Source organism: Candida tropicalis (genome assembly GCF_000006335.3).
Source record: "Candida tropicalis MYA-3404 genomic scaffold supercont3.3, whole genome shotgun sequence".
Lineage (NCBI taxonomy): Eukaryota > Fungi > Ascomycota > Pichiomycetes > Serinales > Debaryomycetaceae > Candida > Candida tropicalis.
This window is the reverse complement of record NW_003020055.1, coordinates 1,678,184-1,701,748: the sequence shown is the minus strand read 5'-3', so window position 1 is coordinate 1,701,748 and position 23,565 is coordinate 1,678,184. Positions and strand designations below refer to the sequence as shown.

The window sequence follows — 23,565 nt, the reverse complement described above, 5'->3', positions numbered from 1 at the left end:
TTTTAGTGTTAAGTTAGTAGTGTGCGGAGACCAGAAAATGCCACTGAATAAAAAAAATGCAGTACATGATAGAATGAATGAAATAGTCCCACGTTTTTTTATTTTTAATTTTTATATAAATAAAACCCACAGCTGATCCACTTACTCCCATTTCAAGTTGTGTGTGTGTTCTTCTTTTTTTTTAACCTTTTGTTTGTTTTATGTCATTTTTGAAGTCTCTTCAGAAGTTTATTAGAATGTCATCCACCACAATATCTCCAGTCATAGTAGGTCACAGAGGGTTCAAGGGAAAATATCCGGAGAACACTTTTATCGGATTCAACAAATGTTTCCAGTCAGGAGGTTCCGTTATTGAAACCGATCTATGGTTATCCAAAGATGAAGTCATTGTTATAAGTCATGACCAATTTACCAAAAGAGTGTTTGTTGACTCAGAAGGTAATGAAACTAACTATAACATTCTTGAGACTCCATATAACCCCACATTAAAAAATTTGAAAACCATTGAAGGAAACTACCCATTAATTACTTTCAGAGAATTATTGAAATGGTTTAAAGAATATACTGATAAGGATCAAAGCCAGAATTATAAATTAGAATTAGATATCAAGAGATTTAATCCGGTCAAAATTACGAAATTCATCGTTCAAGATTTACTATCAGTACACGACGACATCACATGGTGGTATAATAAAATACAATTTGGTATCTGGGATTTAAATTTTTTGAAATATTTGAACCAAAATGATTATTTTCAAGATAAGTTTGGTTTGGAATCGAAATCTGGTTATACCCAATTTGATATTTTCAACATTAGTTTGAACTGGAGGGATTCAATTCATTATATCAACTATAATTTCTACTTGGACGAAACTGTTCCTGAAGATAGAGTCAAAATTAAGTTAACCGGTGTTTCTGTCATTTATATAGCCACATGGTCACATGAATTTTTAACCAAGTTTATTCCATTGCTTCGTATACAAAATCTTAAATTGTATTCCTGGACAATCAACAATTTCCTTCAATTTAGCTATTTGAGTAAAATTGGTAAATTGGCTGATTTGGTTGAGTATGGTGTTATCTCTGATGATCCTGAATTGATGGCCAAATATAAGAAACTTCAAGAACAAGAAGATGAATCCGACAGTGAACATCGTCCATTGATCCAACGTGAAAGTAAGGATTATTATGATGAAAATGGGGAATTAAGCATTGATTTAACTTTGCAACAAAGATTTTTGCATTGGGTCTTTGTTCAATTTAGTCTGTTGGTTGGCAAAAGAGTCACCATTGATGAACAACAATTTTCTGCACCAGTTGATGAAAATAAAATTAGAAAAGTGAAGGTTAGTCCAATTGCTCAATGGATTTTCCAAACTTTACAAAAGTATGGTATATTTTAGAATATAAAAATTAGAAATGGTATTTATAGGTATTTGATTTAATATTTATAAGTTCAATTGCACAAATTGTTGCAATTCTTACGTAAGAAGTCACGTGTATGCGTCGCGTATTATATTTTTGATCTCTCGGCCGGTTATTGTGCCACACACGTCCCTGCACTAAGTTCCAACTTTTTTACAATCAAACATAAACTCGCACAGACACAACCAACAACAGAACAGAACAGAACAGAAGAGGCAGAGAAAAAATAAACTCAACTCAATTTCAATTTCAATTTCAATTTCAAATACAAATACAGAAAAAAAAAATCACCAGAAAAAATTTTCGTTCTTTTTTTCTACAAGATTTCAAGTTTTTTTTTTTATATATTATCTTATTGAAAGTAAACATTAACTCAATTTAGTTCAGTTATTATCCTTTCCTTACACTGTATTATTAGATTGTCTTGTTTAGTATCATTTTTGAAATCAGATTGTGAAAGATGGTTTTATACAAACGTAAACAAGTCAAAATAGTTCCTCCGCAGGATCTTCCAGAAGATTTGGATACTCAAGTTTGGTTCATCCCTGAAACTAAAGAATGGTTTCTTCTGTATAGTGATTATATTAGAAGAATGGATTATTTGAAAACAAGAAACTTTGTTTGTGAGATCACTGGAAATTCATGTTTAACATATTTTGAAGCGATGCAAAGTGAAGAAGATGAAATTAAAGAAGTTGAGAAAAATTTCCCTGAAGCATTAAGAGAACATATTTTACGTTTTTTACAATTTAATCGAATTTCAAGATTGGATTTATTAGTTGATAAAGTATATCAAATATTTAAGAATGATTATTTCCCAGGAGAAAATATTTATTTACGAGGCATCGATAATAAAGAACCAAGTGTTAAGCAACGAGGCACCATTAGAGAAAAAGTTCAATATGGTCAAGATCAGCCAACAAAATATTTAGTCGTAAGAGCCAATGATAATCAACAAGCCATTGTTACAGGTCATAATATATCAAGAGATAGAAATCATTTCACCAAATGGTTGATTAAAACATTCATCAAGATGACTATGTCCAGATCTTATAAAGTTGGTGCTCCCTGGGTAGTTAAAAGTAAATATGCAAAGAAATATGGAATCCCAACAACATATCCAGATGATTTGAAACAATTTGCGGAAACAACTCCGACAGGGGATATAATTTTCATTCAACCAAAGAAGAAAAGAGGACCTCAGCCAAAGAATCCTAATAAAGCCGAAGAAGCCAAGCAGAAGAAAGCTACTACCAAAAAGGAACGAGTATTAACACCATTGGCACCAGCGCCACCTCAACATCAACATCAACATCAGCATCAGCATGAATTAATTTTTAATCAACAACTTGAAATCCAACAACAACAACTGCCAGACCAACAACAACAAGAACAACATGTGGAGCAAAAGCAACCACAAAAGAGAGGAAGACATAAACAAAATAATAAGCAAATAAAACAAGAGCAACAAGAGCAATCCCTGAAGGATCAACCACAACCTATATTGCCAAACATCTCTGCTCCTCCTACACCTCCTGTCAATATCATTCCATTTAAAAAGAAGTTCCCAACACATTATATTCCGGATGCAATTATAAAAGAATATGAAGAAGAAGAAGCCAAGGGCACTCCATCATTTGGGTTATCTCAATTCCAACCAACCAAAAAGAATATAGTTGATGACTTGCAATTGAAGTTTGATTTACAAAATTCTAAACCAATTCCAAAAATATTTACAGTTCCAAAGAATGCAAAATACTGGAATGAACAGATTGCAGAGGAATTAAAGAAAGATCCTGAGGAAGTTAAAAGATTACTGAAATATGGTTTATCAAGTATTCTGGAAGCATTACAAACTTGGATTTTCATTAATATTTATCATAATGTTTTAAAAATTGATACTTTTACCTTTGATGATTTTGTCTATGCCATGGGATGGAACTCAGAACAATTTCAAGAACACGGTCAATGTGAATTATTAGACGAAGTTTGGTGTGCTGTTTTGGGAGCAATTGTTTCAGCAGATGGCACAAATTCTAAAAATACCAAAAATGAGTATGATATTGATGGACTTAATGTTGATATTCCAGAAGAACCTAAATCTGATGAGGAAGATGACGAGGATGATGATGATGAGGAGGAGGAGGAGGAAGAAGAAGAAGATGAGCAAATGAAAGACGAAGATAATCGTGGATCAGAAAGTGAATCCGAAGCGAAACCACTTGATATTGATGAAATACAAAGTGAATCAGAGGAAAATGGTAAGAAAGAACTCAAGAAGGAAGATGAGCAAAGTGAAGAAGATAAAAAGGAGTCGAAGAGTGATAAAAATATAGAGAAGAAAGAAGACGACAATGATGATAATGACAATGAGGAAAAAGATGATGATGAAGAAGAGGACGAAGAAGAAGAAGAAAAAGATGAACCTGAAGTCACTCATAATGCATATGAAGTAATGAATCACAGAGGAACTTCATGGGATGAAAGATTACGTAAACGTAATTTTAAGGATGGTAATTGGCAATGTATCTTATTAGGTATTTTGTCCTTGGTTGAACATGTTCCAAGTTATAAACCAATAATTGAGAAAATATATCATAAATTAGCTCCAAAGGATAAACCTTGCACCGCCATTTCTGTTAGAAACCAATTTTATGAAGATTTGGATATCGACTTAAAATTTCAAGCTTTAAGTATATTGATTAATTTAATTTCATCAAGTAATATAGTGAGAAACAATATTGATGAATGCCTTGAGAGTCTGACTGTATTAAGAAGAAACAGATTAGATAACTTGAAAGAATTAAAAGGTCTTGCGGAAACCATTACCAAAGCTAATTTATATATAAATTCAGTGTTGTCATTACACCCAGAAGTATTGGAACAACAAAAACAAGCTGCGGCTGATGCTGCGGCTGCGGCCGCTAGTGGTGAAACTGCTACTACTTCAGAAGATTCACAACTAAAACAAGAGTCTCAAAAAGAAGAGTCTCAAGATCAACCACAGCCACAGCCACAACCTCAATCACAACCCCATGGTAATAAAAAGGGATTGAACTTGGATATTATTGAAATGTCAGAACCAATAAAGGCAATAGCTGATGCGGACCCAGAATTTTTGAATCAATGGCAAGCCAAGAAAGAAGCCGTGGGCAAAATGGTTGAATTAAAGGAAGTAAAACGTGAAATTGAACAAAAGTTGTCTGAATTAGATTGTCAACGTGTGAAATTATTGGGTAAAGATAGATTATATAATAGATATTGGTGGTTTGAAAACAATGGTTTACCCAACTTGCATTCCCGTTCAAATGATGATGATGAAGATGATGATGAAGAAAACGAAAAGAAGAAAGATGATGAAATGGGAGACAATGACGAAGATGAAGAAGACGATGAAGATGAAGTTCTTGGAGAAACTTACTTAATGGGTAGGTTATGGGTACAAGGACCAACAAATAACGATGTCTTTGTTCATTTCAAGTCTGATTTAGAAGAAGCCAATACATTTATGGATGTTGTTGATACAATTCGTCTCAATAACGAAGAAGAACTATTTGATCGTGAAAACTTGAGTGATGAAAGCAGTAATAATAATAAAGTCAAGAATATGAATTTCTCCAAGATTCCAAAAGAACTCAAATCAGCGGTGGAAGAAAAGTTCTCTCTTAAAGTTAAAGATAATGAGATTGTTGACAAAGATGATGAAAAAATTATAGATAATGAAGGATCGTTGATGGTACCAGTTGATAAGATTACAAATTCACAACGTAAAGCCATTGAAGAGTTCCCTGATCCAATAATGAATGGCTCATCATGGAGATATTATGACAATCCAGATGATATAACTAAATTGATCTCGTGGTTAAACCCATGGGGTAAAAGAGAAAGCATTTTACGTAAAGAGTTGTCTAATGCCAAGGAAGCTATTGTTTCAAGTATGGAAGCTCGTAGAAAAGCATTATGGATTAACCTGACTCCACCAGCCGAACTAGAAATTGAAGAAAAGATAAACAAGTTGAATGAAAAACTTCAAAAGCTTAAAAATCCAGAACCAGAACAACAAGAAAAGGAAGCTGCTGAAGATGAAGATGTTATTCTTTCTGGTTCAAGGAAGAGACCTAAGCGTTCAACAGGTAATAGAAAGCGTCAAAAGGTCACTACTGTTGAAGAAGCATTAGAATATGGAGAAGAAGACGATTTACAAAGAATAATCGAAGAATTAGAAGAAGATTTGGTTGAAAAGAAAGATGAACGTGAAGTCACTAGACTTGGTGAATGGGTTAATCTGCGTGCAAGAGAATTATTTGACAAATCATTATACGATGGTGGTGATAAACCAAAACTGAAATCACATAAAGGTAAAAAGAAATAGACAATAGATTAAGTAATAAATAAGTAAAACAATTTGTATAATTTTTTTTTTTTTAATTGTATTATTTAATATTTTCTTCGCTTATTATTATTACGATTAGCAAACAGTTTAATTTTTTCATCTCTTAATCTCTTTTCATTTAATTGTTCTTGTTGACGTAATTCATTTCTTTGTTTAATATCTTCTCTAGCTTGTTTATCAGCAACATTAAGAGCTTCTGATAATTCACCAAATTTTTCAATATTCATATCAGCATCAATTTTCTCCCTTCCAATCATTCTTTTATCTAAACCAATTGTGAAACCTTGAGAATTCTTCCAATTTGATACAGCTGCAGGTATATTCCAATATTGTCTATCTTCTTTAGTTATTCTAGTATTATTTGTATCTTTAACAATAGTTAAATCTTTATCAACTATTCTTTCATGTCGATTCTTACGAAGTTTATGTGATGGAGGTAACATTGGATCAACTTGAAATGTCTTTACTTGAATGATTTTTTCACCTTCTTCATTAGAATAATTAATATAATTCGTATCTGATTCCATGGTTTGTTCATCTGTTGAATTCAATAATTTATCAAATATTTCCTTGGTTTCATTTATTAGTTCTTCATTAGGTTCAGGTTTTGGGAAATTATGTACCAAATCAGGATATCGTTTCTTTAATGGTATGGTTTTATCATATTTGGAAACTGAAGCATCAGAAGTCGATCGTACATTGAATTGAATATTTCGTGATAGTATAAAATGATATGATGGATCGTATTCTGAATTCTTCGGACGTGATAATAATGTACTAAACATGGTTTATTGTAGAGTTATATGTGTGGTAGTTCTCATTCCCTCTATGAGATGAATTTGATAATTCTTTAATTTTTTTCTTTGGTTGTATTGTATGATAAACTTCAGAAGTCGTGTACCATGGCTATATCACGTGACATGTTTGTTCATAATGTTATTGTTTTTGTTTATTTAAAGATCAACAATATTAGAACGAATTTCAGGAATGACAAATCGAGTAGTCATGATATGCGCTGAAGCATTACAATCCGCTGTCGTATACCTGTAAGAGGGTTTTTATTGGTGAGAAAGGTGCGCCCCTTGGCGGAATAGAATCCCACTTTATGAGTCGTGGATTCCTGAAAAGAGAATACAATACTTTCCAAATGGTAATAAATGCTTGTACTTTTAACAGACTATATCATCATCTTTTGACTTTTTTAACTCTAACATCCTGAAGTGGAGAAAGGGCAATTGATGAATCGGGATACTTGGGAAATTTGAATGCGCAATTCGGAAACTCTGGTTATGGCAATTTTAATGATGCGCTTTTCTTTTCATTCCACTTTCGCAATCTGTTTCTTTTTGGGATATGGACTGATAGCGATCATGAAACACAAGCATCATTTATTTATGCATATATAAATTCTCCCATTTCTCCTCTCCAAAATAAAAGCCAAACAGAAAGTTGAAACGTCAATCGTCTGAATCAATCCTTCATTTCCAATTTTGATATAGTTATAAGATGGCTACTACTACTACACATACTTCGTCTCTTAAATTAAAATCCGAGGCCAAGACATCACCTTATTTATCTACATTACGTCATTTAACAAATAAAGATGTTAAGAAAGCAGCTTATACTTTATTAGAAGCATTTGCTGAAGATTCCTTAGCTAAAATGCTTGTATGTCATATTAAAGATCCTAAAGAACGTAAAATTTGTGAATTAACCCTTTATGAAGCATATCTTAGACAACATATTGCTAAAGGAATTGTAATTGGACAAGGTGAAACTGAATCTGGATTTGAAACTGTTTCAATCTGGTCACATCCTCAATCAGAACAGGATGGATTGGATTCATATAATAATCTTATGGAAGCAGGTTATGGAAAAGTATGGAATTTATATGGAGAAGAAGGTAGGAAAAAGGTATTTTATGGAATGTTACCATTATTACATGATCTGTGTGAAAGGATAATTAATAACGATTCAAGATTTAAAAATAAAAATATATACACCTTGGTTTATGTTGGAAGTAATAAAAAAGCTCAAGGAAAAGGTAATGTAAGAAAATTATTTGATTATATGTTTAAAAATTATATTGATAAAGAGGAAGATAATATTGCTTACTTGGAAAGTAGCTCACCTGTGAATATTCCAATTTACAACAGATTTGGTTTCCATGTTGTTGAAGATATAATCTTGGGTCTGAAATTTGATGGTGCTGTTGAAGGACAAGATTATGCCATAATGCATGTTATGATTAGAGGTTCACATGGACATGACTGGACACAGGATGAAAACACTTTAGCATCAAAATTGTAAATTTATAGCCAATCGATAAATATCTTATATTTATAGTATATGTACATGAAAAATAAAAATATAATAAAAAGAAGAAACTTTTTTTTTTAAAAAAAAAAAAACCAACTAGATTAGGATCCTATTCATCCATTGACAAAACACTTTGTTGGGAAGGTAATGTCATACCAGCAAATTCTTCTTTAGTTTTTTGTTTAATCAACTCTTCTTGTTCTTTTGATATTGGTTGAACAACTTGATCAGGAGGAACAAATTTGAATTTACCAAATCCAAATGCTCTATCAGTCATTTTGTTTAAAACATATAATTGAGATCTAACATAAACCAATAAGGCTTCGACATGTCTAATATCAACATTTTCATTGGCATTGAAAACATTTCTCCATAAAGCAGATGCCAAAGTGATATCATCGGTCATTAAACCTTCATCATAACTCAAAACACCTCCTAACATTTGAGAATGATAATCCTTTAAATAGTTTTCAATGGTTCTGTTTGATTTAATACCCAATTCAGTAGCCATTCTGGTTTCTAAATCATTAAAAATACGATCAACCAATTTCTTTTGATATTCTCTACCATATTTGAAAGGCATAGCTCTCATTCTAACTGACAAGATCCAATAATGTAAAATGATAATTTGTACTTGTTGTGAGAATGATCTTGGTAAGTTTAAAGTTTCATAATAAAATTTAGCAGTATCACTTAATTGTTCATTAGGATAAACTAAAGCTTGTTTTTTACATTCAGCAAAATACAAACCACCAGCAACTGGCCCACTTCTTGATTTGTCCATATCAACACCAAAGGTAGAAATAACAAATTGACCAACTTTTTCTTTCCAACCAGATAACTGAGCATTCTTGTCTTCATATTCTGATAAGAATGGAGCTTTGGATTTCGGCTGACGGGGTTCCTTTTTGTATAAGTTTTGTTTTATAAAAGGTAAATGTGATTCTGCAGCTAATTTTGATGGTGCTTCAATGGTTTCTTGATCAGCTTTGTATTTATCCAATATGGAGTTCTTTTGTTGAAAAGTCACTCTATTAGAAGTCGTAAGAAGTCTTATGGGTAAATGTGTGGATCTTGTAGTAGCTCTCAACATTGTCTTTGGTTGGTTATATATTACTTATTCGTACTTTGTTATTGGCTCTTGAAATTGATGGTTACCAAAAATTTTCAAAATCTTAGCCAAATTCTGACTCTCGGATTGAGCATCGGTGCACGACTTGTTTTTTTCGTTCTCGCTTTCAACAACAGTGAAAGAAAAAAAAAAAAAAAAAAGAAAAATTTTGATTGTCAGGGTTAGCCACAAGTCATTAAAACAGTACGGAACTTTACCATAGACAATATTTCCTTATCATGAGTAATTCCATAGCTGATGCGTTTAAGAAATTGAACGTATCTGTTGATTTAAGTCAATCTGAACATGACAAAATATTCAACGTTTCCTATGAATATTTATCCAAGGTCAAGAAGTTCAACGATTTGAAAGCAGCTAAAAACTGTCTAGTTGCCTTGATTAATTTGGATAAATACCATAAGGCTGATCAAATTATTAAAAAACTTAACAAACTGTTAGTTGGTCCTTTGATTCTTGAAATTTCATATATTTACTACAAAATTGGCAAGATTGATGAATTGATCAAATTATATGAATCAAATGAAGATTTACAAGAAGGTGCTTCCATTGGATTGAAGCATGTTTTGGCTCAATCATATTATAAGATAGGAGACTATGAAAAAGCTTTGGAATTGCATCAGCAATTAATCAGTAATAACAAGTATGATGATGAATTGGATTTAATGATCAACGAGAGAGCAATTATTTCACAATTAAATTTTCAAACTGGAGGCAAAGTGAATTTCTCTAAAAAGGTTGAAGAAAACAGTTATGATTTATTATTCAATGAAGCATTGATTGAATTATCCAAACAAAATACATTCAAGGCATTGGATTTGTTGGAAAAAGCTGCAAACTTGTGTCAACAAGAATTATCTGGTTCTGATTTGGAGTCGGAATTATTGCCAATCAAATTGACTATTGCATATGTTTACCAGCTTACTAATGATCAAAGTAAAAGTTTAGATATTTTGGAAAATGTTGATGTTGAAAAGATTAATGATCTTATGATAAAATTGATTGTTAAAAACAATTTGTATTCCTATAAAGATTTGAACAATGCCAATGCCATTGAAAGAGACTTGAATTACCAACAAAGCTTACATAAATTGAGTCAAAAGTTGACTGTTTTACAATATGAAACTATTTTGAAGAACAGCATGATGTTGAAGTTTTTGACTGGTACATTAAGTCAATCACAATTGAACAATCAACTTATCAATGAATTCAATAAAAAGTTCTGTGGTGACGTCTTGCCTTTGAGTTATAAACTTATGCTCAAACTTGATATTGACTACAAAGATTTGCAAGATAGTTCAAAATTAACCGTTGTGGGAAGAAAATTGGTCAAATTCATTTCTACTTCATCAGATGAACAATTGAAAGTTGTGGCTACTGTATTATTAACATTTGTTAATTCTAAATCTGGTTCATTTGATCAAAGTTTGCCAATATTAGAAAAATTAACAGAAGAATCATTGGCTCAACCAGTTGTTTCCCCTGGTTTGGTTGGTACTTTAATTGGTGTTTACGAAAAAACTCACTCTAGTAAGAAATTAACCGACTTGTTGGTGAAAGTCTTGGAGAAATTGTTATACACTCCACAAGATTTGTTCAAAAATATAAACTACTACAACTTTGCCAAAGTTGTTGCATTCAAAGCATTAAACCAAGGTCGTGACGAAAATGCAAAACAATTGTTTGAATACTTGTTTGAAGTGAATGCAAATGATCACTTGATTAATTCAATCTTGACTCATTCAAACAGAGATTTATTACCTTTGAATGAATTGACAAGTAAAAAATCCATTGATGAAATTGTGGGTGTTGATATTGATACTTTAATTCCAACCAGAAAGAGCAAACCAATCAAAGCAATTGTTAAAAAACAAAACAAAATCACCAAGAAAAAGAAGAATCCTAAATTTGGTCCTAACAAGGTGTTGAAGGATGAAAAAGAATTAACTTTGGATGAAGAAAGATGGTTGCCTATGAAATTAAGATCCTATTATAAGCCAACTAAGAAGGATAAGAAAAAGTCAAGTGGAGGACAACAAGGCTTTACTGAAACCAGTACACATAGTTCATCCCTGTCAAATAATAAAAAGAAGAAGAAGAAAGGAAAGAAGTAATGTAGTAGCTAGTCTAATTGTTAATGAATATGACATAATGTTTTTTTTTTTCCTGTTGTTTGTTTGCACTTAAGGAAGTTCAAATGTAGATTGTTCCTCGATAATGTACTGGTAATGTTTCTCTATTTCATACCTCTTGCCCAGAAATCGAAACCAAACATGTGAATATGCAATTCCATGCACTATGTGTTGCATTTCATTTGCAATATCTTCCTAGTAATGAATGGTTCAGATCGAATGAAAGTACTATTGTTGCCAAGATTATTTCAAGCTGTTTATCCCTGGAACAAGGAATAAATAGAGATCGGTATATCGTCTTGATTTGAAAAAGGTTTCTAGATTTTCTCATATTAAACAAACAAACAAACAATGAGATTTCTTGTATTCATTACAATTATTACATGGTTGAAAACTGTATCAACTGCTCATATTCCTGCACCACTTGCTGATCCAAGTAGAGATGAGTTTTATACTCCATCTCCAGGTTTTGAATACGCTACTCCAGGAACTATTTTAAAAATCCGTCCAACTCCTCGTGCTGTTCGTAATTTATTATTCTTTCATGTTCCTTTAAAAAACTCTTGGCAATTGTTGGTTAGATCTCAAGATTCTTTTGGTGAACCTAATGCTATAGTTACTACAATTCTTGAACCTATGAATTCAAATCCTTCAAAAATTTTATCTTATCAAACTTTTGAAGATTCAACTTCATTAAAATGCGCTACCAGTTATAATTATCAAGTTGGTATTCCACCATTTGGAAATGTTGCTACCCAATTTGAAATGAAATTTATAATTCCTGCTTTAAATAAAGGATATTTTGTAATTAGTCCTGATTATGAAGGACCAAGAGGTGCATTTACTGTTGGTGCACAAGCAGCACATGCAGTATTGGATTCTATTCGTGCTGTATTGAATTCTGGGTCTATAACTTCTATTGATCCAGATGCTAAAGTTGCAATGTGGGGTTATTCTGGAGGATCCTTAGCATCAAGTTGGGCAGCTGTAATGCAACCTGAATATGCACCTGAATTATCAAATAATTTAATAGGTGCTGCCTTGGGAGGATTTGTTACTAATATAACTGCTGTTGCTGAATATTCTGATAGAACTCCACTTTCTGGTCTTGTTCCAGTAGCACTTAATGGATTAGCCAATGAATATCCATTGGTTAGACAATTGCTTAATCAAGAAATAAGTCCTAAAAAAAATGCAAGTTTTCATCGTGGAGTTCAAAAATGTTTTCTTCCTGCTATAGCTTATTTTAGAGGAAGAACTATTCTTGGTAGAAATAATGAAAAGAAAGCAATGTTTCCTAATGGATGGCATTTACTTGATAATCCTGATTTTTTTGAAATTCTTGATAAAAATAATTTGATTTCTTATAACGCAATTCCAAAAATTCCAATATTTGTATATCATGGAACAAAAGATGGAGTTGTTCCGATTTCCTATGCTCATAAAATTTTCGATAAATGGTGTGATGAGGGAATTGAATCGTTTGAATTTGCAGAATCTTTAACTACTGGACATATATTGGAAACTTTTACTGGTGCTGCAGCCGCTTGGACTTGGTTACAAAAACGATTTGATGATGTACCTCCATATAATGGTTGTTTCCATACAAGAAGACTCACTAATTTGAAGTACACGGGAGCATCAAAGAGTATAATTGATTATTACGATGGGTTGTTTAAAGAAAGCTTCACTGTGAAGAATAGTACCTATCTTGTCTAGGAAAAGAAATGAAATGAAAAAAAAAAAAAATTAATAAATATTCGTTATGATTCTTGAAAAAGTTAATTGTCGAAATTCTACTCTATTGATGATGGTCATCTAATCTACTTGTGGAGGTTAATTTTGTGTATTTTACTATACCTCATGCATACAATACCCATTTTACTATGCTAGTTTCCTATTGACTTATAAAATTTTAAAACTCTTGGATTCGCTATGATCTTTCTTGGATTGAAACTAACAATTTGAAGTCCGTCTCTATTAATAGCTCTTGACAATGCAACATAAGCATGTCCAGATTCAAAAATCCTCCTAAAATCAACAACAACATATGGTATAGACTGACCTTGTGATTTATGAATAGTCAATGCATACAGTACCATTAATGGTAATTGCACTCTTGTTATCAATGGATTTCCCTTCCCATCTTCAATCAGCCATTCTTCCTCTTGGACCAAGATTTGTTTCGGTGTACTACCTTCAACCATAAATTGTACCAATGGGTACTTTTTCGTATTTGTATTTATTGGTAAGTCTGTTTCAGCTAATTGCGTCAAGTAATCTCCTTTACTCATGAAATCAATCACTTTCCCAATAGATCCATTGACTATATCTGTTTCCATATTTTTGATACACATCACATTTGCTCCGATTTTCAATTCCAACTTCTGTGGAGCCATAAATCCGTTGGATAATTGTTCAGCGACATACGATGGTATCGAGTAAGTATCCACCGCTTCAAATGTACGTGTTTCACCATCTAATGATTGAAGTTTCCTTTTGTTTGCAGCATCAACTTCATTTCTAGTAGCAAATAATTCTGTAGCAGCAATTCCTTCGGGTAACTTTAACGGTCTCTGTAAACTTTTAAACAATTCATAGCACTCATCAGACACATTACCCAATCTCATTTCATTCAACATCTTGATTAATAGAGAATCTCCTTTTTGACGGAAGACTTGCAGTAAGACAACGTTGCACAATGACAACTCCTTCCATGCTTTAGATTCAAATGCAAACATATATTTTCCATCTTTTGCAACAGGTGGTAATTGATAAAAATCCCCACAAAAGACAACTTGAATTCCACCAAAAGGTTTGTTGTTTTTTCTTACCATCCTTGCAATTATGTTAATCTTGTCTAGTAACAGGCCATCGATCATTGAGACTTCATCAATAATCAATACTTTCATAGTATTCCATTTATAATCAGATCTCGTGTTTTTAATTATCTTTTTGGCCATAGCCTCAACTGATTGATTTCCTATTCCAATTGATAAATACCCATGTAATGTCATCCCTCCGATATTACATGCAGCTAACCCGGTCGAAGCAGTAAGTCCAAACGCTTCTCCGTAGATTTCTTTTAACTTCTTTGCCAATTCTTTCAATAAAACAGACTTACCTGTACCAGCACTACCTGTGAAAAATACATTCTTCTTCTTGTTAATCACTAGATCAATGACTTTTTCTTGTTCTGGAGATAACTCAACTTTTTCATCGGTTTCTACTTGTGGGGGTGGAGATTGTTTCTTTAAACGTTTAGGTTGGAAGTCTAAAATATCTTCAACTTTTCGCTTCGATTGTGTTGAGTTTGTATTTGTAGATGTGGTTGTAGTTGTCTGTGAGGTTAAGAAAGAAGATCTTAAATTGATAACTTCTGTACTCGTGTCAAATGATGTCTCTTCTGGTTCATCAAAACCATCATCATTTGAACTTGATAAAATTGACTTTGAAGGTTTCGGAGCAGGTATAACTCTTCCTTGATCTTTCAATCTATTGAATTTGGAATTCTTGAAGAAACTATCAACAGTAAGTTGAGCCTTTTTGACCTTGTCGTTGCTCATTAGTTATTTGTTTACATATTTGAATACTTTGAAATTTTTTTTTTACATTTCTTTTTTTTATTTGTTCTTACTACGCGATCTGAGGGATTGGTTCACACACAAAAATTTACAGCCATGAGCTATGGATTACCCAAATACAAATACAATAACGATTTGGCCATTAGGTGTGTAGATTTATTATTGTCTAAAGGAATTGAAGATAACAGTACTTGTGTATTACTGCGATGGTACACAGTGGTACATTGACTAGTGTCAATAAATGTCGATTCATTGCAAGCAGACGCGTCTACTATACATCTGGTAAACTTGATTCCACCATTATATTAGTAGTTCCGATTAGCAATACAAGAACACCAATTGGCCTGGTACGATTACACGTCAAATTCTCATGGTGATCATCCTGGCCAATTTTATACAACATTCTTATCACTTCGGTAAAACAATCTCCCATCGCCACTGTTCTAGGGCCTTGTTTCATTTAGCAATCTTCCCGGTTCAAGCACATTTACAGTTGCTCCGGGCCGACAGCCACGGTTGACAGTGTGTTTGCAAGATAAGTGTTCATAATAATGGCAGATAACCCAGCGGACCTGACTTCCGCATTAGGAAAAATATCACGGTTAGAAGACCACTTTGTAATACCATTAGTATCACTGATCATAAAGTCTATTTGCACAACCAATAAGAAAGAAAAAAAGATGATATACACCCATCTCTACTAACCCTTCAATGACTGATGTTTCGGTCACGAGCAATCAAGCACATGGGAGGGATGGAGGGAGTGTTCGTGTACCAAGAGCAGAAACGGTTGTTCTATTTTCTTTTTTTTTGTCAGCCTTCATTTGCCGTTGCGTAAAAGAAAAACGTCATCGTGCGAACAATAGGAAACATAAATTCCTGCATATTTTGAATGCAAATTTTTTTTTTTTTTTTTTTCGGTTTTGATGTTTTGGCATCTTTTTGCGATTCAATTTCAACTGTTTATATAAATAGGCAAGATGATCTTCCATATTTCAAAGAAGAAAAAAAGATTACCTTTTCAATTGTCTTTTTCTCTTTTGTTACTATAACATAATTGATTACTAATCTAATTTCAATTGACACTATACAATGACTGTTGCTGATTCTACTGTTCCAGATAAATTCCAAGGTTTTGCTTCTGACAAAAAAGAAAACTGGGCTAATCCAAAATTAATCTCTTTCGATAGAAAGAAGATCAATGACTATGATGTTGTCTTAGAAAACAAAACCTGTGGTTTATGTTATTCTGATATCCATACTTTACAAGGTAATTGGACTGACTACAAGACTAATGAATTGGTTGTTGGTCATGAAATTTGTGGTATTGTTATTGCTGTTGGTAGCAAAGTTACTGAATTCAAAGTTGGTGACAGAGCAGGTATTGGTGCTGCTTCATCCTCATGTCGTGAATGTTCAAGATGTCACAATGACACTGAACAATATTGTAAAAAACAAGTCTCCACTTACAATGATGTTGATCCTAAAGCTGATGGATACGTCACCAAAGGTGGTTACTCCTCTCATTCCATTGCTGATGAAATGTTTGTCTTTAAAATCCCAGATGATTTACCTTTTGAATATGCCAGTCCACTTATGTGTGCCGGTTTGACTGTTGCATCTCCATTATTCACTCACTTGGTTGAACACAATGAAGATGCTACTGGTAAAACTGTTGGTATCATCTCAATTGGTGGTCTTTCTCATATTGCTATTCAAATTGCCAATGCTTTAAATGCTAAGGTTGTTGCATTTTCAAGAACTTCTGCCAAGAAGGAAGAAGCTTTTAAACTTGGTGCCCATGAATTTGTTGCTACTACTGAAGACAATGACTGGACCAGTAGATACGAAGACAAATTCGATCTTATATTGAACTGTGCCAGTGGTGTTGATGGATTTAACTTGTCTGATTATTTGAGTGTTTTGAAGGTTAACAAGAAATTCATTTCTGTTGGTTTGCCAAATATCAATGATGAATTCCTGGTCAGTCCGTTCACTTTCTTGAAAGATGGTGCCAGTTTCGGTAGTTCCTTATTAGGTTCCAAAGCTGATATGATCAGAATGTTGGACTTGGCTGCTAAACACAACATTAAACCATGGATTGAAGAAGTTCCAATCAGTGAAGAAAATGTTGCCAAATCTTTGAAGAGATGTTTTGAAGGGGATGTCAGATACAGATTTGTCTTCACTGAATTGGACAAAGCTTTCAAGAACTAAATTTATAGAAATTAGAGTTACAAATTTATAGAAATTGATACAGAAAAAAAAACATTAATAACTATTCTATCTATTTATGTATTCGATTCAAGACGTTTAAAGAAAAAGTTGATATAAAATCTAAGGGTATTATTAAATAAATGCTATGAAGAACTGAACTATGAAAAAAAAGAGGGGGGTATACACTTTTATAAACGAACGAATAAATGAATTTTTTTTTAATTAGACAAGATGGAAAATTTATTCTTTCTAATTAAATTTAATTTGGCTTCATTCTTGCCAAGTGACATGGATCTGGTGTGTTTTCTAATCATGTGTGTTTGATTTGTTGACAGACGCTGTTGTTTCTTTTTCATCAACAATACTTCGACTTCGTCGTCATCATTGGCGTCTTCTTCGTCTTCAGAAACACATTCTTCTTCAATTTCGTCAATTCCAGATTTTACTAAATATTCATCTCTGTTTCTTCTGCTTGGTGTTAAGTAACTTGGAAGATTCAGTTGTTTGTGCAATGATTTGAACTCGTTGTCAAAATTTATTGGCTGGTATAATTCAGTCAATTGTGATCTGGTGCCAGCAACTGTTATGTAACCTTTGTATTCATTTATACTTAAATTACCCAACACCTTACGTCCATTGTGTCTAACAATTTCTTCTTTCTTTGGTTGTAAGATATTTTCTTGGTCATTGTGGTTTAATTTGTTGGATGTGGTTTGACCAACAACAGAAGTAGTTGAGTTGGATTTATCAACCTTGTCTTCCCAAATAGTAAAGCCTAAAGTAGATTTCTTTGGAGAAGGTGTAGTTGATTTATATGAATGTTTAGTAGGAGAAGGGGTTAACCTTGTGTATCTTTTGCCAAAAGGTGAGGAATTTGAAATGTTGGAAGGTTTTGGAGATAAGATGGATCTTTTAGTTGGAGAAGAATGAGTGGAAGACATTATGAATTGGAATATAAGATAAACGAATGGATAGACAAAAGTGAAAGACCTCAATGAAAACCAGATAAGTAATTCAAAAGACAAAACAAAAAGTCTAGCACAGCCAGGAAAGAAAATCAAAGGTTTATATATGAATGTTATCTGAAATTCCACTCCAAGCCTTACAAATGATCCTTTTAAAAAAAAAATTCACGTAATACCAATAAATTTAGTAAGGTTTTAACCGTCAATGTATAATAATAAATATTGTAACTAAAATGTAAATGTGAAATAAATTAAAAAAAATTGGCGTTTCTTTGAATAAATTAATGAAATATGCAAAACTAAACAATAAAACGATGCTTTATGTGCTTGAGTTATTTTTTATTTTCATATTTGCTTTCATTCACTTTTTGTTTTTGTTTTTGTTTTTGTTCTCGTTGATGATTTTTAGATTTTGTGGGTCATCATTTTCCGCCCGCAAATGACCTTCTCTCGCCGTGTGTTGCGTCCTTTGCACCATCTCCTAGGTCGACAAGAAAAACAATGAAAATCGCACAAACAAAAATGGACAAACAAAAGATTCTACAACATCAAGCGCGTCCCTCCTTCCCTCTTCCTCTCCTCCTCGTCGCCCCTCGCGCGCGCGCGTACCATCTGACGCGATTAAATTTTATTTAAATTATTAACTACAATCTATGTATACGCGTAAACCAGTTAACTTGGAATGAATATTGGAATAATGGAATTTGAAATATACATAGCAAGGATTATGACCAACCCATCTTCCACCAGGTACAACAAAATCTATTGGTTGTAAGGTACAACATTCTCTAATTATGCTTTTCTATGTTATCTCAAAGTACGGTACAGGGCTTTCATTCCTTTTCTTTTTTTGTCAGTCTAAATTATTACGTCGATCATTCATTCTCCCCTTTCTTTTCATGCACTGACACGGTTCAAAATAATCCAAATCAGGCGAAATTTGTCTCAATTAATTTTTCACTTTTGACCCAAAAAGTTTTTCTTTTCAATTGAACACAATTAACTCCCATAGGTGATTTTTTTTTAAAAGGGGGGGAGGGGAGAGATGGCATCAGAAGGGAAGGTTCATCCATTGGTTACGTCATTAACACATTGTATTTTATTAGTAGTACATGACCCCTTGATGGTTGTTTCATTAGAGAATGTCTTCATGTTGGATCTAGCCATGATATATTACTATAATGCTGTAGTGATCAATATTGAAAAAAAAAAAATAAAATAATAAGAAGAACTTGTTTACAGATGATTGTTAAACTCTAATCATTGTCTGTTCTATTTTAGGTTTTTCTTTTTATGGAAATTTTGAGTTATCGCAAAAATCAAAAAAATAAAAAGAAGAGGTCCTATCCGGATTCGAACCGAAGTTGCAAGGATCAAAACCTTGTGTACTAACCAACTATACTATAGGACCTGTTGCTTGTTGTAAATTAATATATCGATTACTGATATTTGTTTCACTGTTTCTAAGCTACCAATAAACTACTATCACAAATCTTTAAGCTTATCAAAGTTTAGAAATCATTAATGAATTATGCGGTACTATTTATGTATTACATCTCAGTTCACGTTAACTAAATTTTTATTTGTTTGGTGCCTATTCCTATGGCTTATATAAGTTACTTGGAACAAATGGTAATTTTGCAATCTTACCATCTCTTAATTTGCCTCTGATTTCAATCTTAATATTAGAACCAATCTTGTATTTCTTATCAATGTAAGCTTGAGCAACATTTCCACCCAATGTAGGACTAGCAGAACCGGAAGTAACGTAACCAATTTCAATGGTTCCATCTTCATTGAATATTTTACTCTCTTCTCTTGGAGCTGGACCTTTTGAAGTCAAACCAATTCTTCTATGGGTAAATGAAGATTTATCTTTCAATTGACTCAAAATCTTACTAGCACCATTGAATTCATTATTTGATTCACGACGAGTTTTTGGAATTAACCAACTCAAAGATGCTTCAACTGGAGTTATTTCTTCAGTTAATTCGTGACCATATAAACACATACCAGCTTCCAATCTCAATGAATCTCTAGCAGCTAATCCAATAGCTTTGACAGTATCAGGGTAATCATTAATTAAAGATTTGAAAAATTCCAATGATTGCTTAGATTCTTGTGGATTGGAGGATGGAATAGATAATTCAAAACCATCTTCACCAGTATATCCAGATCTAGCTAAATGAACTGATTCGCTAATTGGGGAAAGATTCAAGTATTTAGTTTGACCAAAATAAATCTTGCTTAAATCTTCATTGGTAAATTTTTGTAAAATTTCTTGTGATTTTGGACCTTGAATAGCCAATAATGTACTTTCAAAAGTATCATGGTTAACATCGTCAAAGTTTGCAAGTTCAGATTTGATAAACTTAATATCTTTGTCACGACATCCTGCATTTGTAACCATGTAGAAGTCATCTTCTCCATGTTTGGTGATTATACAATCATCAATTACACCACCTTCGTTATTTAACAATACAGACAAACTGAAAGTGTTGACTGGTAAAGTGTCCAAATCAATTGGAGTGATCTTTTGTAACAATTTTCTAGCATTCTTACCCGTAATCTTGTGTTGCAACATATGAGAAACATCAAATAAACCTACTTTGGATCTGACCCAATTATGTGAATCAATGTGAGATTGGGATTTATATAAAACTGGCATTTCAAACCCAGCGTACGGCACCATCTTACCACCGAGTTCGATGTGTGCTTCGTATAATGGAGTCTTGATTAAGTTCGAAGCAGTAGAATATAATCTCTTGGATGAAAGTCTCAACATATTGATTGTGATTGGTTAATTGGATATATTGAAAAATAAAAATAAGAAGAAAAAAAAAAAAGAAAAAGGAAAAGAAAACGAATTAAGGATTGGGAATTCTTATGTATTTAAATTATGGTGGAAAAATCGATGGGACAATAGTTAATAGTTTTTTCATGAAAATGTGGGTGAAAGGCTCAAATTTAGATTCTGACTTCTTTGGTGTACGAGATTAGACGAGTCACATGAGGAAGAAAAAGCGAAAAAAAAAATTGTTAATTCTGACTTCTTGACTTGCAAGAATAATTTATTTGCATCTATACAATCTTCCCTATAGGAGCGCTATAAGATGAACCCTTGATCGGTTGGAATCATGATAGCGCTTGACTTATTGAATGCCATAATAAAACCAAATAAAAATAAATCATAGATAACAATAGCAAGTAAAATATGACCTAAGCATTCCCACATGTAATTTCTATCACTCCTATGATGCTCTAAATAAGAATGCTTCTTGTTATATTCATCAACAACAGGTTTAAATTTCCTAACACGAATGTCAAGATATTTAGTTTCTCCTTTTGGTTTATCATTTAAGAAAAATAAAGCTTTGATTATTTTACTAAAGTTATTGAACCAAATTAATGGAATAATAATTCCCAAAAACAAATCTCTATTTTGGCTATCAGAAATCGTTCTCCAATATTCACATGAATCACATTTACAAAAATAGTACTCAATTTCGTGATCCTTTTCACGAGGTTTGGTTTTAGATTTTGAATGATTTGATGGAGCCATTACTTACCGAGTAGAAAAAAACAACAAAAACAAAATAGTGTAGATATTTCTCAAATTTACTAACTTGCTGCAAGATTTTTGATAATACTTATATATACTTTGATATTAGAATATTTGTTACAGATCATATTGAACCCTTGTTTCTTGAATGATTACCAAATATGGACGTGACAATCAATAAAGTTTTCATTTTTTTTTTTTTTGCAACGGTCGTGTACCGATTCCAGGTTGCTAATCATCAAGAATACTTGAGAACAATAAACAAAACGCAACAGGTACTGACATGTCCTCTTCGAAAGTTGTCAAAGTAATAAATATATAAATCACAGGCTCTAAATTAACTAAGTATAACTACAATATTATATTTCATTGAGCCATAAATGCTACTAAATTTCTATCTCTCACAGAACCGCTTTCCATATCTGCCTTCGACTTTCAACCAAAGAGTTGTAATAGCTCAGTGGTTACGGCTGGGTGGCCAAGCTGGTTAAGGCGTGGGACTGTTAATCTCAAGATCGTGAGTTCAATCCTCACCCTGGTCGTTTTCTTTTTTTTTGCTACATTGGTATATATTCTTTTGTAACCCAATGTAACAATAGTGTCTGTGTAACAATTCAGGCTCTTTAAAGACAGGAAAAGCACACAAAAAGTGAATTTTTGTCGCGTTGGTGAAAAAATTTCCTGTCTTTACAGTGTTCCAAATATCTTACTCTTTTTTTTTTTATCAAGGAGATCGAATTGAGTAATATGCATAGTTTTGTAAGATTTAAGAGTAGAAAGCAGGTGATCTGGTCACAGCTCTAACATCAAATGACTAACCAAATTCCACATTGCTAACCTATGTGAGCTCCTAATAAAGTAATATCTATTATTGTTTCTAATACTTCTATAAAATATCCTCATAACTAATAGAATGGACTCCAACCTTGGTAGATTAATGCCAAATTCAGTGAACTTGTTGCTTCTTGAATTAATTCTCTTACTGCTGCTTCAGTACTTAACTCATTGGCAATCAATTTCTCCACTACTGTTCGTATAGCTCTACTAGCTTCACTTTCACTTTCACTTGATGCAATATTATTCGTATCACCATTACCAACGGCACCACCTTCATCGTTCTGTAATTTTCTTTTCTTTACTGGAGATAATGTCCATTCAAACAACAGATCCCATTTCAAAACATCCAAGATGGAAATTATATGTTCCTTATTTGATCTCAATACTCTAAATGTATGTTCACAACTTTTCTTAAACACCCCTTCAACACCAGTTACTCCAAACCCATCAACAACATCTCTTGACAATCTAAATGGAACAGTCTCGGGAACAGGTAATCTTTTACCTTGATCAAATGCTACTCCCAAATCAATATGGATAGGTTCACCAGTTCTTGTATCTAATAGAATGTTATTACAATGTCTATCACCTAACCCTAACATATGTCCAACAATAGAGTTAGTTGCAGTTCCATGTGTATACTTCATTCTACTCTCAAACCAAGAGTCAGCTGTAAGGAAATTTCGTTGGAAAAAGAGTCTTAAAACAGGCTTGATTTGTTTCTCGATCTTTTCATATTCAAATGCTCTTTGTTTTGTATCAGACGATTGATAATTTCTCATAATTTCTCTTGCCGTTTTTATTGGCATTGAATCCAACTTGGTATGATATGGATGTACAGCATCCATCAAGGCTTTAGAGTGTGGCACAAACTCAATTATACCTGAATTTGGTCCTAATGGAACAACATTATACGTTCTAATTTTCAATGTTCTTTTGTTACATTCTCTATCTTTGGCAAAAATATTGTTCACTTTATAGAACACTTGCTCCATAATTGAA

General features: G+C 32.7%; 13 protein-coding genes and 2 non-coding genes across 15 annotated transcripts; 7 read left to right on the top strand and 8 right to left on the bottom strand. All coding sequences in view use genetic code 12, as the record gives it.

Moving 5' to 3' along the window:
- Positions 1-200: 200 nt before the first annotated feature.
- Positions 201-1,403, top strand: CTRG_02805 (phosphatidylglycerol phospholipase; the record flags this gene model as incomplete). Its single annotated transcript, XM_002548462.1, has 1 exon — positions 201-1,403. One exon carries the CDS (start codon positions 201-203, stop codon positions 1,401-1,403), a length of 1,203 nt encoding a protein of 400 aa, XP_002548508.1.
- Positions 1,404-1,885: 482 nt separating this feature from the next.
- On the top strand, positions 1,886-5,797 carry CTRG_02804 (uncharacterized protein; the record flags this gene model as incomplete). The annotated part of the gene is made up of 1 exon (XM_002548461.1): positions 1,886-5,797. One exon carries the CDS (start codon positions 1,886-1,888, stop codon positions 5,795-5,797), a length of 3,912 nt encoding a protein of 1,303 aa, XP_002548507.1.
- A 65-nt stretch (positions 5,798-5,862) lies between these two features.
- Positions 5,863-6,603, bottom strand: PRP45 (mRNA splicing protein; the record flags this gene model as incomplete). The annotated part of the gene is made up of 1 exon (XM_002548460.1): positions 5,863-6,603. The coding sequence occupies one exon, from the start codon at positions 6,601-6,603 to the stop codon at positions 5,863-5,865; it is 741 nt and encodes a 246-aa protein (XP_002548506.1).
- A 721-nt stretch (positions 6,604-7,324) lies between these two features.
- On the top strand, positions 7,325-8,128 carry CTRG_02802 (uncharacterized protein; the record flags this gene model as incomplete). Its single annotated transcript, XM_002548459.1, has 1 exon — positions 7,325-8,128. One exon carries the CDS (start codon positions 7,325-7,327, stop codon positions 8,126-8,128), a length of 804 nt encoding a protein of 267 aa, XP_002548505.1.
- Positions 8,129-8,246: 118 nt separating this feature from the next.
- CTRG_02801 (uncharacterized protein) lies at positions 8,247-9,230 on the bottom strand (the record flags this gene model as incomplete). Its single annotated transcript, XM_002548458.1, has 1 exon — positions 8,247-9,230. The coding sequence occupies one exon, from the start codon at positions 9,228-9,230 to the stop codon at positions 8,247-8,249; it is 984 nt and encodes a 327-aa protein (XP_002548504.1).
- Positions 9,231-9,487: 257 nt separating this feature from the next.
- Positions 9,488-11,380, top strand: CTRG_02800 (signal recognition particle subunit; the record flags this gene model as incomplete). The annotated part of the gene is made up of 1 exon (XM_002548457.1): positions 9,488-11,380. One exon carries the CDS (start codon positions 9,488-9,490, stop codon positions 11,378-11,380), a length of 1,893 nt encoding a protein of 630 aa, XP_002548503.1.
- Positions 11,381-11,749: 369 nt separating this feature from the next.
- Positions 11,750-13,117, top strand: CTRG_02799 (lipase 1 precursor; the record flags this gene model as incomplete). The annotated part of the gene is made up of 1 exon (XM_002548456.1): positions 11,750-13,117. One exon carries the CDS (start codon positions 11,750-11,752, stop codon positions 13,115-13,117), a length of 1,368 nt encoding a protein of 455 aa, XP_002548502.1.
- A 170-nt stretch (positions 13,118-13,287) lies between these two features.
- CTRG_02798 (uncharacterized protein) lies at positions 13,288-14,964 on the bottom strand (the record flags this gene model as incomplete). Its single annotated transcript, XM_002548455.1, has 1 exon — positions 13,288-14,964. One exon carries the CDS (start codon positions 14,962-14,964, stop codon positions 13,288-13,290), a length of 1,677 nt encoding a protein of 558 aa, XP_002548501.1.
- A 1,110-nt stretch (positions 14,965-16,074) lies between these two features.
- CTRG_02797 (NADP-dependent alcohol dehydrogenase) lies at positions 16,075-17,199 on the top strand (the record flags this gene model as incomplete). The annotated part of the gene is made up of 1 exon (XM_002548454.1): positions 16,075-17,199. One exon carries the CDS (start codon positions 16,075-16,077, stop codon positions 17,197-17,199), a length of 1,125 nt encoding a protein of 374 aa, XP_002548500.1.
- A 218-nt stretch (positions 17,200-17,417) lies between these two features.
- Positions 17,418-18,140, bottom strand: CTRG_02796 (uncharacterized protein; the record flags this gene model as incomplete). Its single annotated transcript, XM_002548453.1, has 1 exon — positions 17,418-18,140. One exon carries the CDS (start codon positions 18,138-18,140, stop codon positions 17,418-17,420), a length of 723 nt encoding a protein of 240 aa, XP_002548499.1.
- A 1,362-nt stretch (positions 18,141-19,502) lies between these two features.
- Positions 19,503-19,575, bottom strand: CTRG_06425. Its single transcript has one exon. It is a non-coding gene; the product is annotated as a tRNA-Gln (tRNA).
- A 189-nt stretch (positions 19,576-19,764) lies between these two features.
- Positions 19,765-20,949, bottom strand: GCV1 (glycine decarboxylase subunit T; the record flags this gene model as incomplete). Its single annotated transcript, XM_002548452.1, has 1 exon — positions 19,765-20,949. One exon carries the CDS (start codon positions 20,947-20,949, stop codon positions 19,765-19,767), a length of 1,185 nt encoding a protein of 394 aa, XP_002548498.1.
- A 321-nt stretch (positions 20,950-21,270) lies between these two features.
- ASG7 (Asg7p) lies at positions 21,271-21,726 on the bottom strand (the record flags this gene model as incomplete). Its single annotated transcript, XM_002548451.1, has 1 exon — positions 21,271-21,726. The coding sequence occupies one exon, from the start codon at positions 21,724-21,726 to the stop codon at positions 21,271-21,273; it is 456 nt and encodes a 151-aa protein (XP_002548497.1).
- Positions 21,727-22,194: 468 nt separating this feature from the next.
- On the top strand, positions 22,195-22,268 carry CTRG_06428. The gene has a single exon. It is a non-coding gene; the product is annotated as a tRNA-Asn (tRNA).
- A 363-nt stretch (positions 22,269-22,631) lies between these two features.
- On the bottom strand, positions 22,632-23,558 carry CTRG_02793 (PIKK family serine/threonine-protein kinase; the record flags this gene model as incomplete). The annotated part of the gene is made up of 1 exon (XM_002548450.1): positions 22,632-23,558. The coding sequence occupies one exon, from the start codon at positions 23,556-23,558 to the stop codon at positions 22,632-22,634; it is 927 nt and encodes a 308-aa protein (XP_002548496.1).
- Positions 23,559-23,565: the final 7 nt, after the last annotated feature.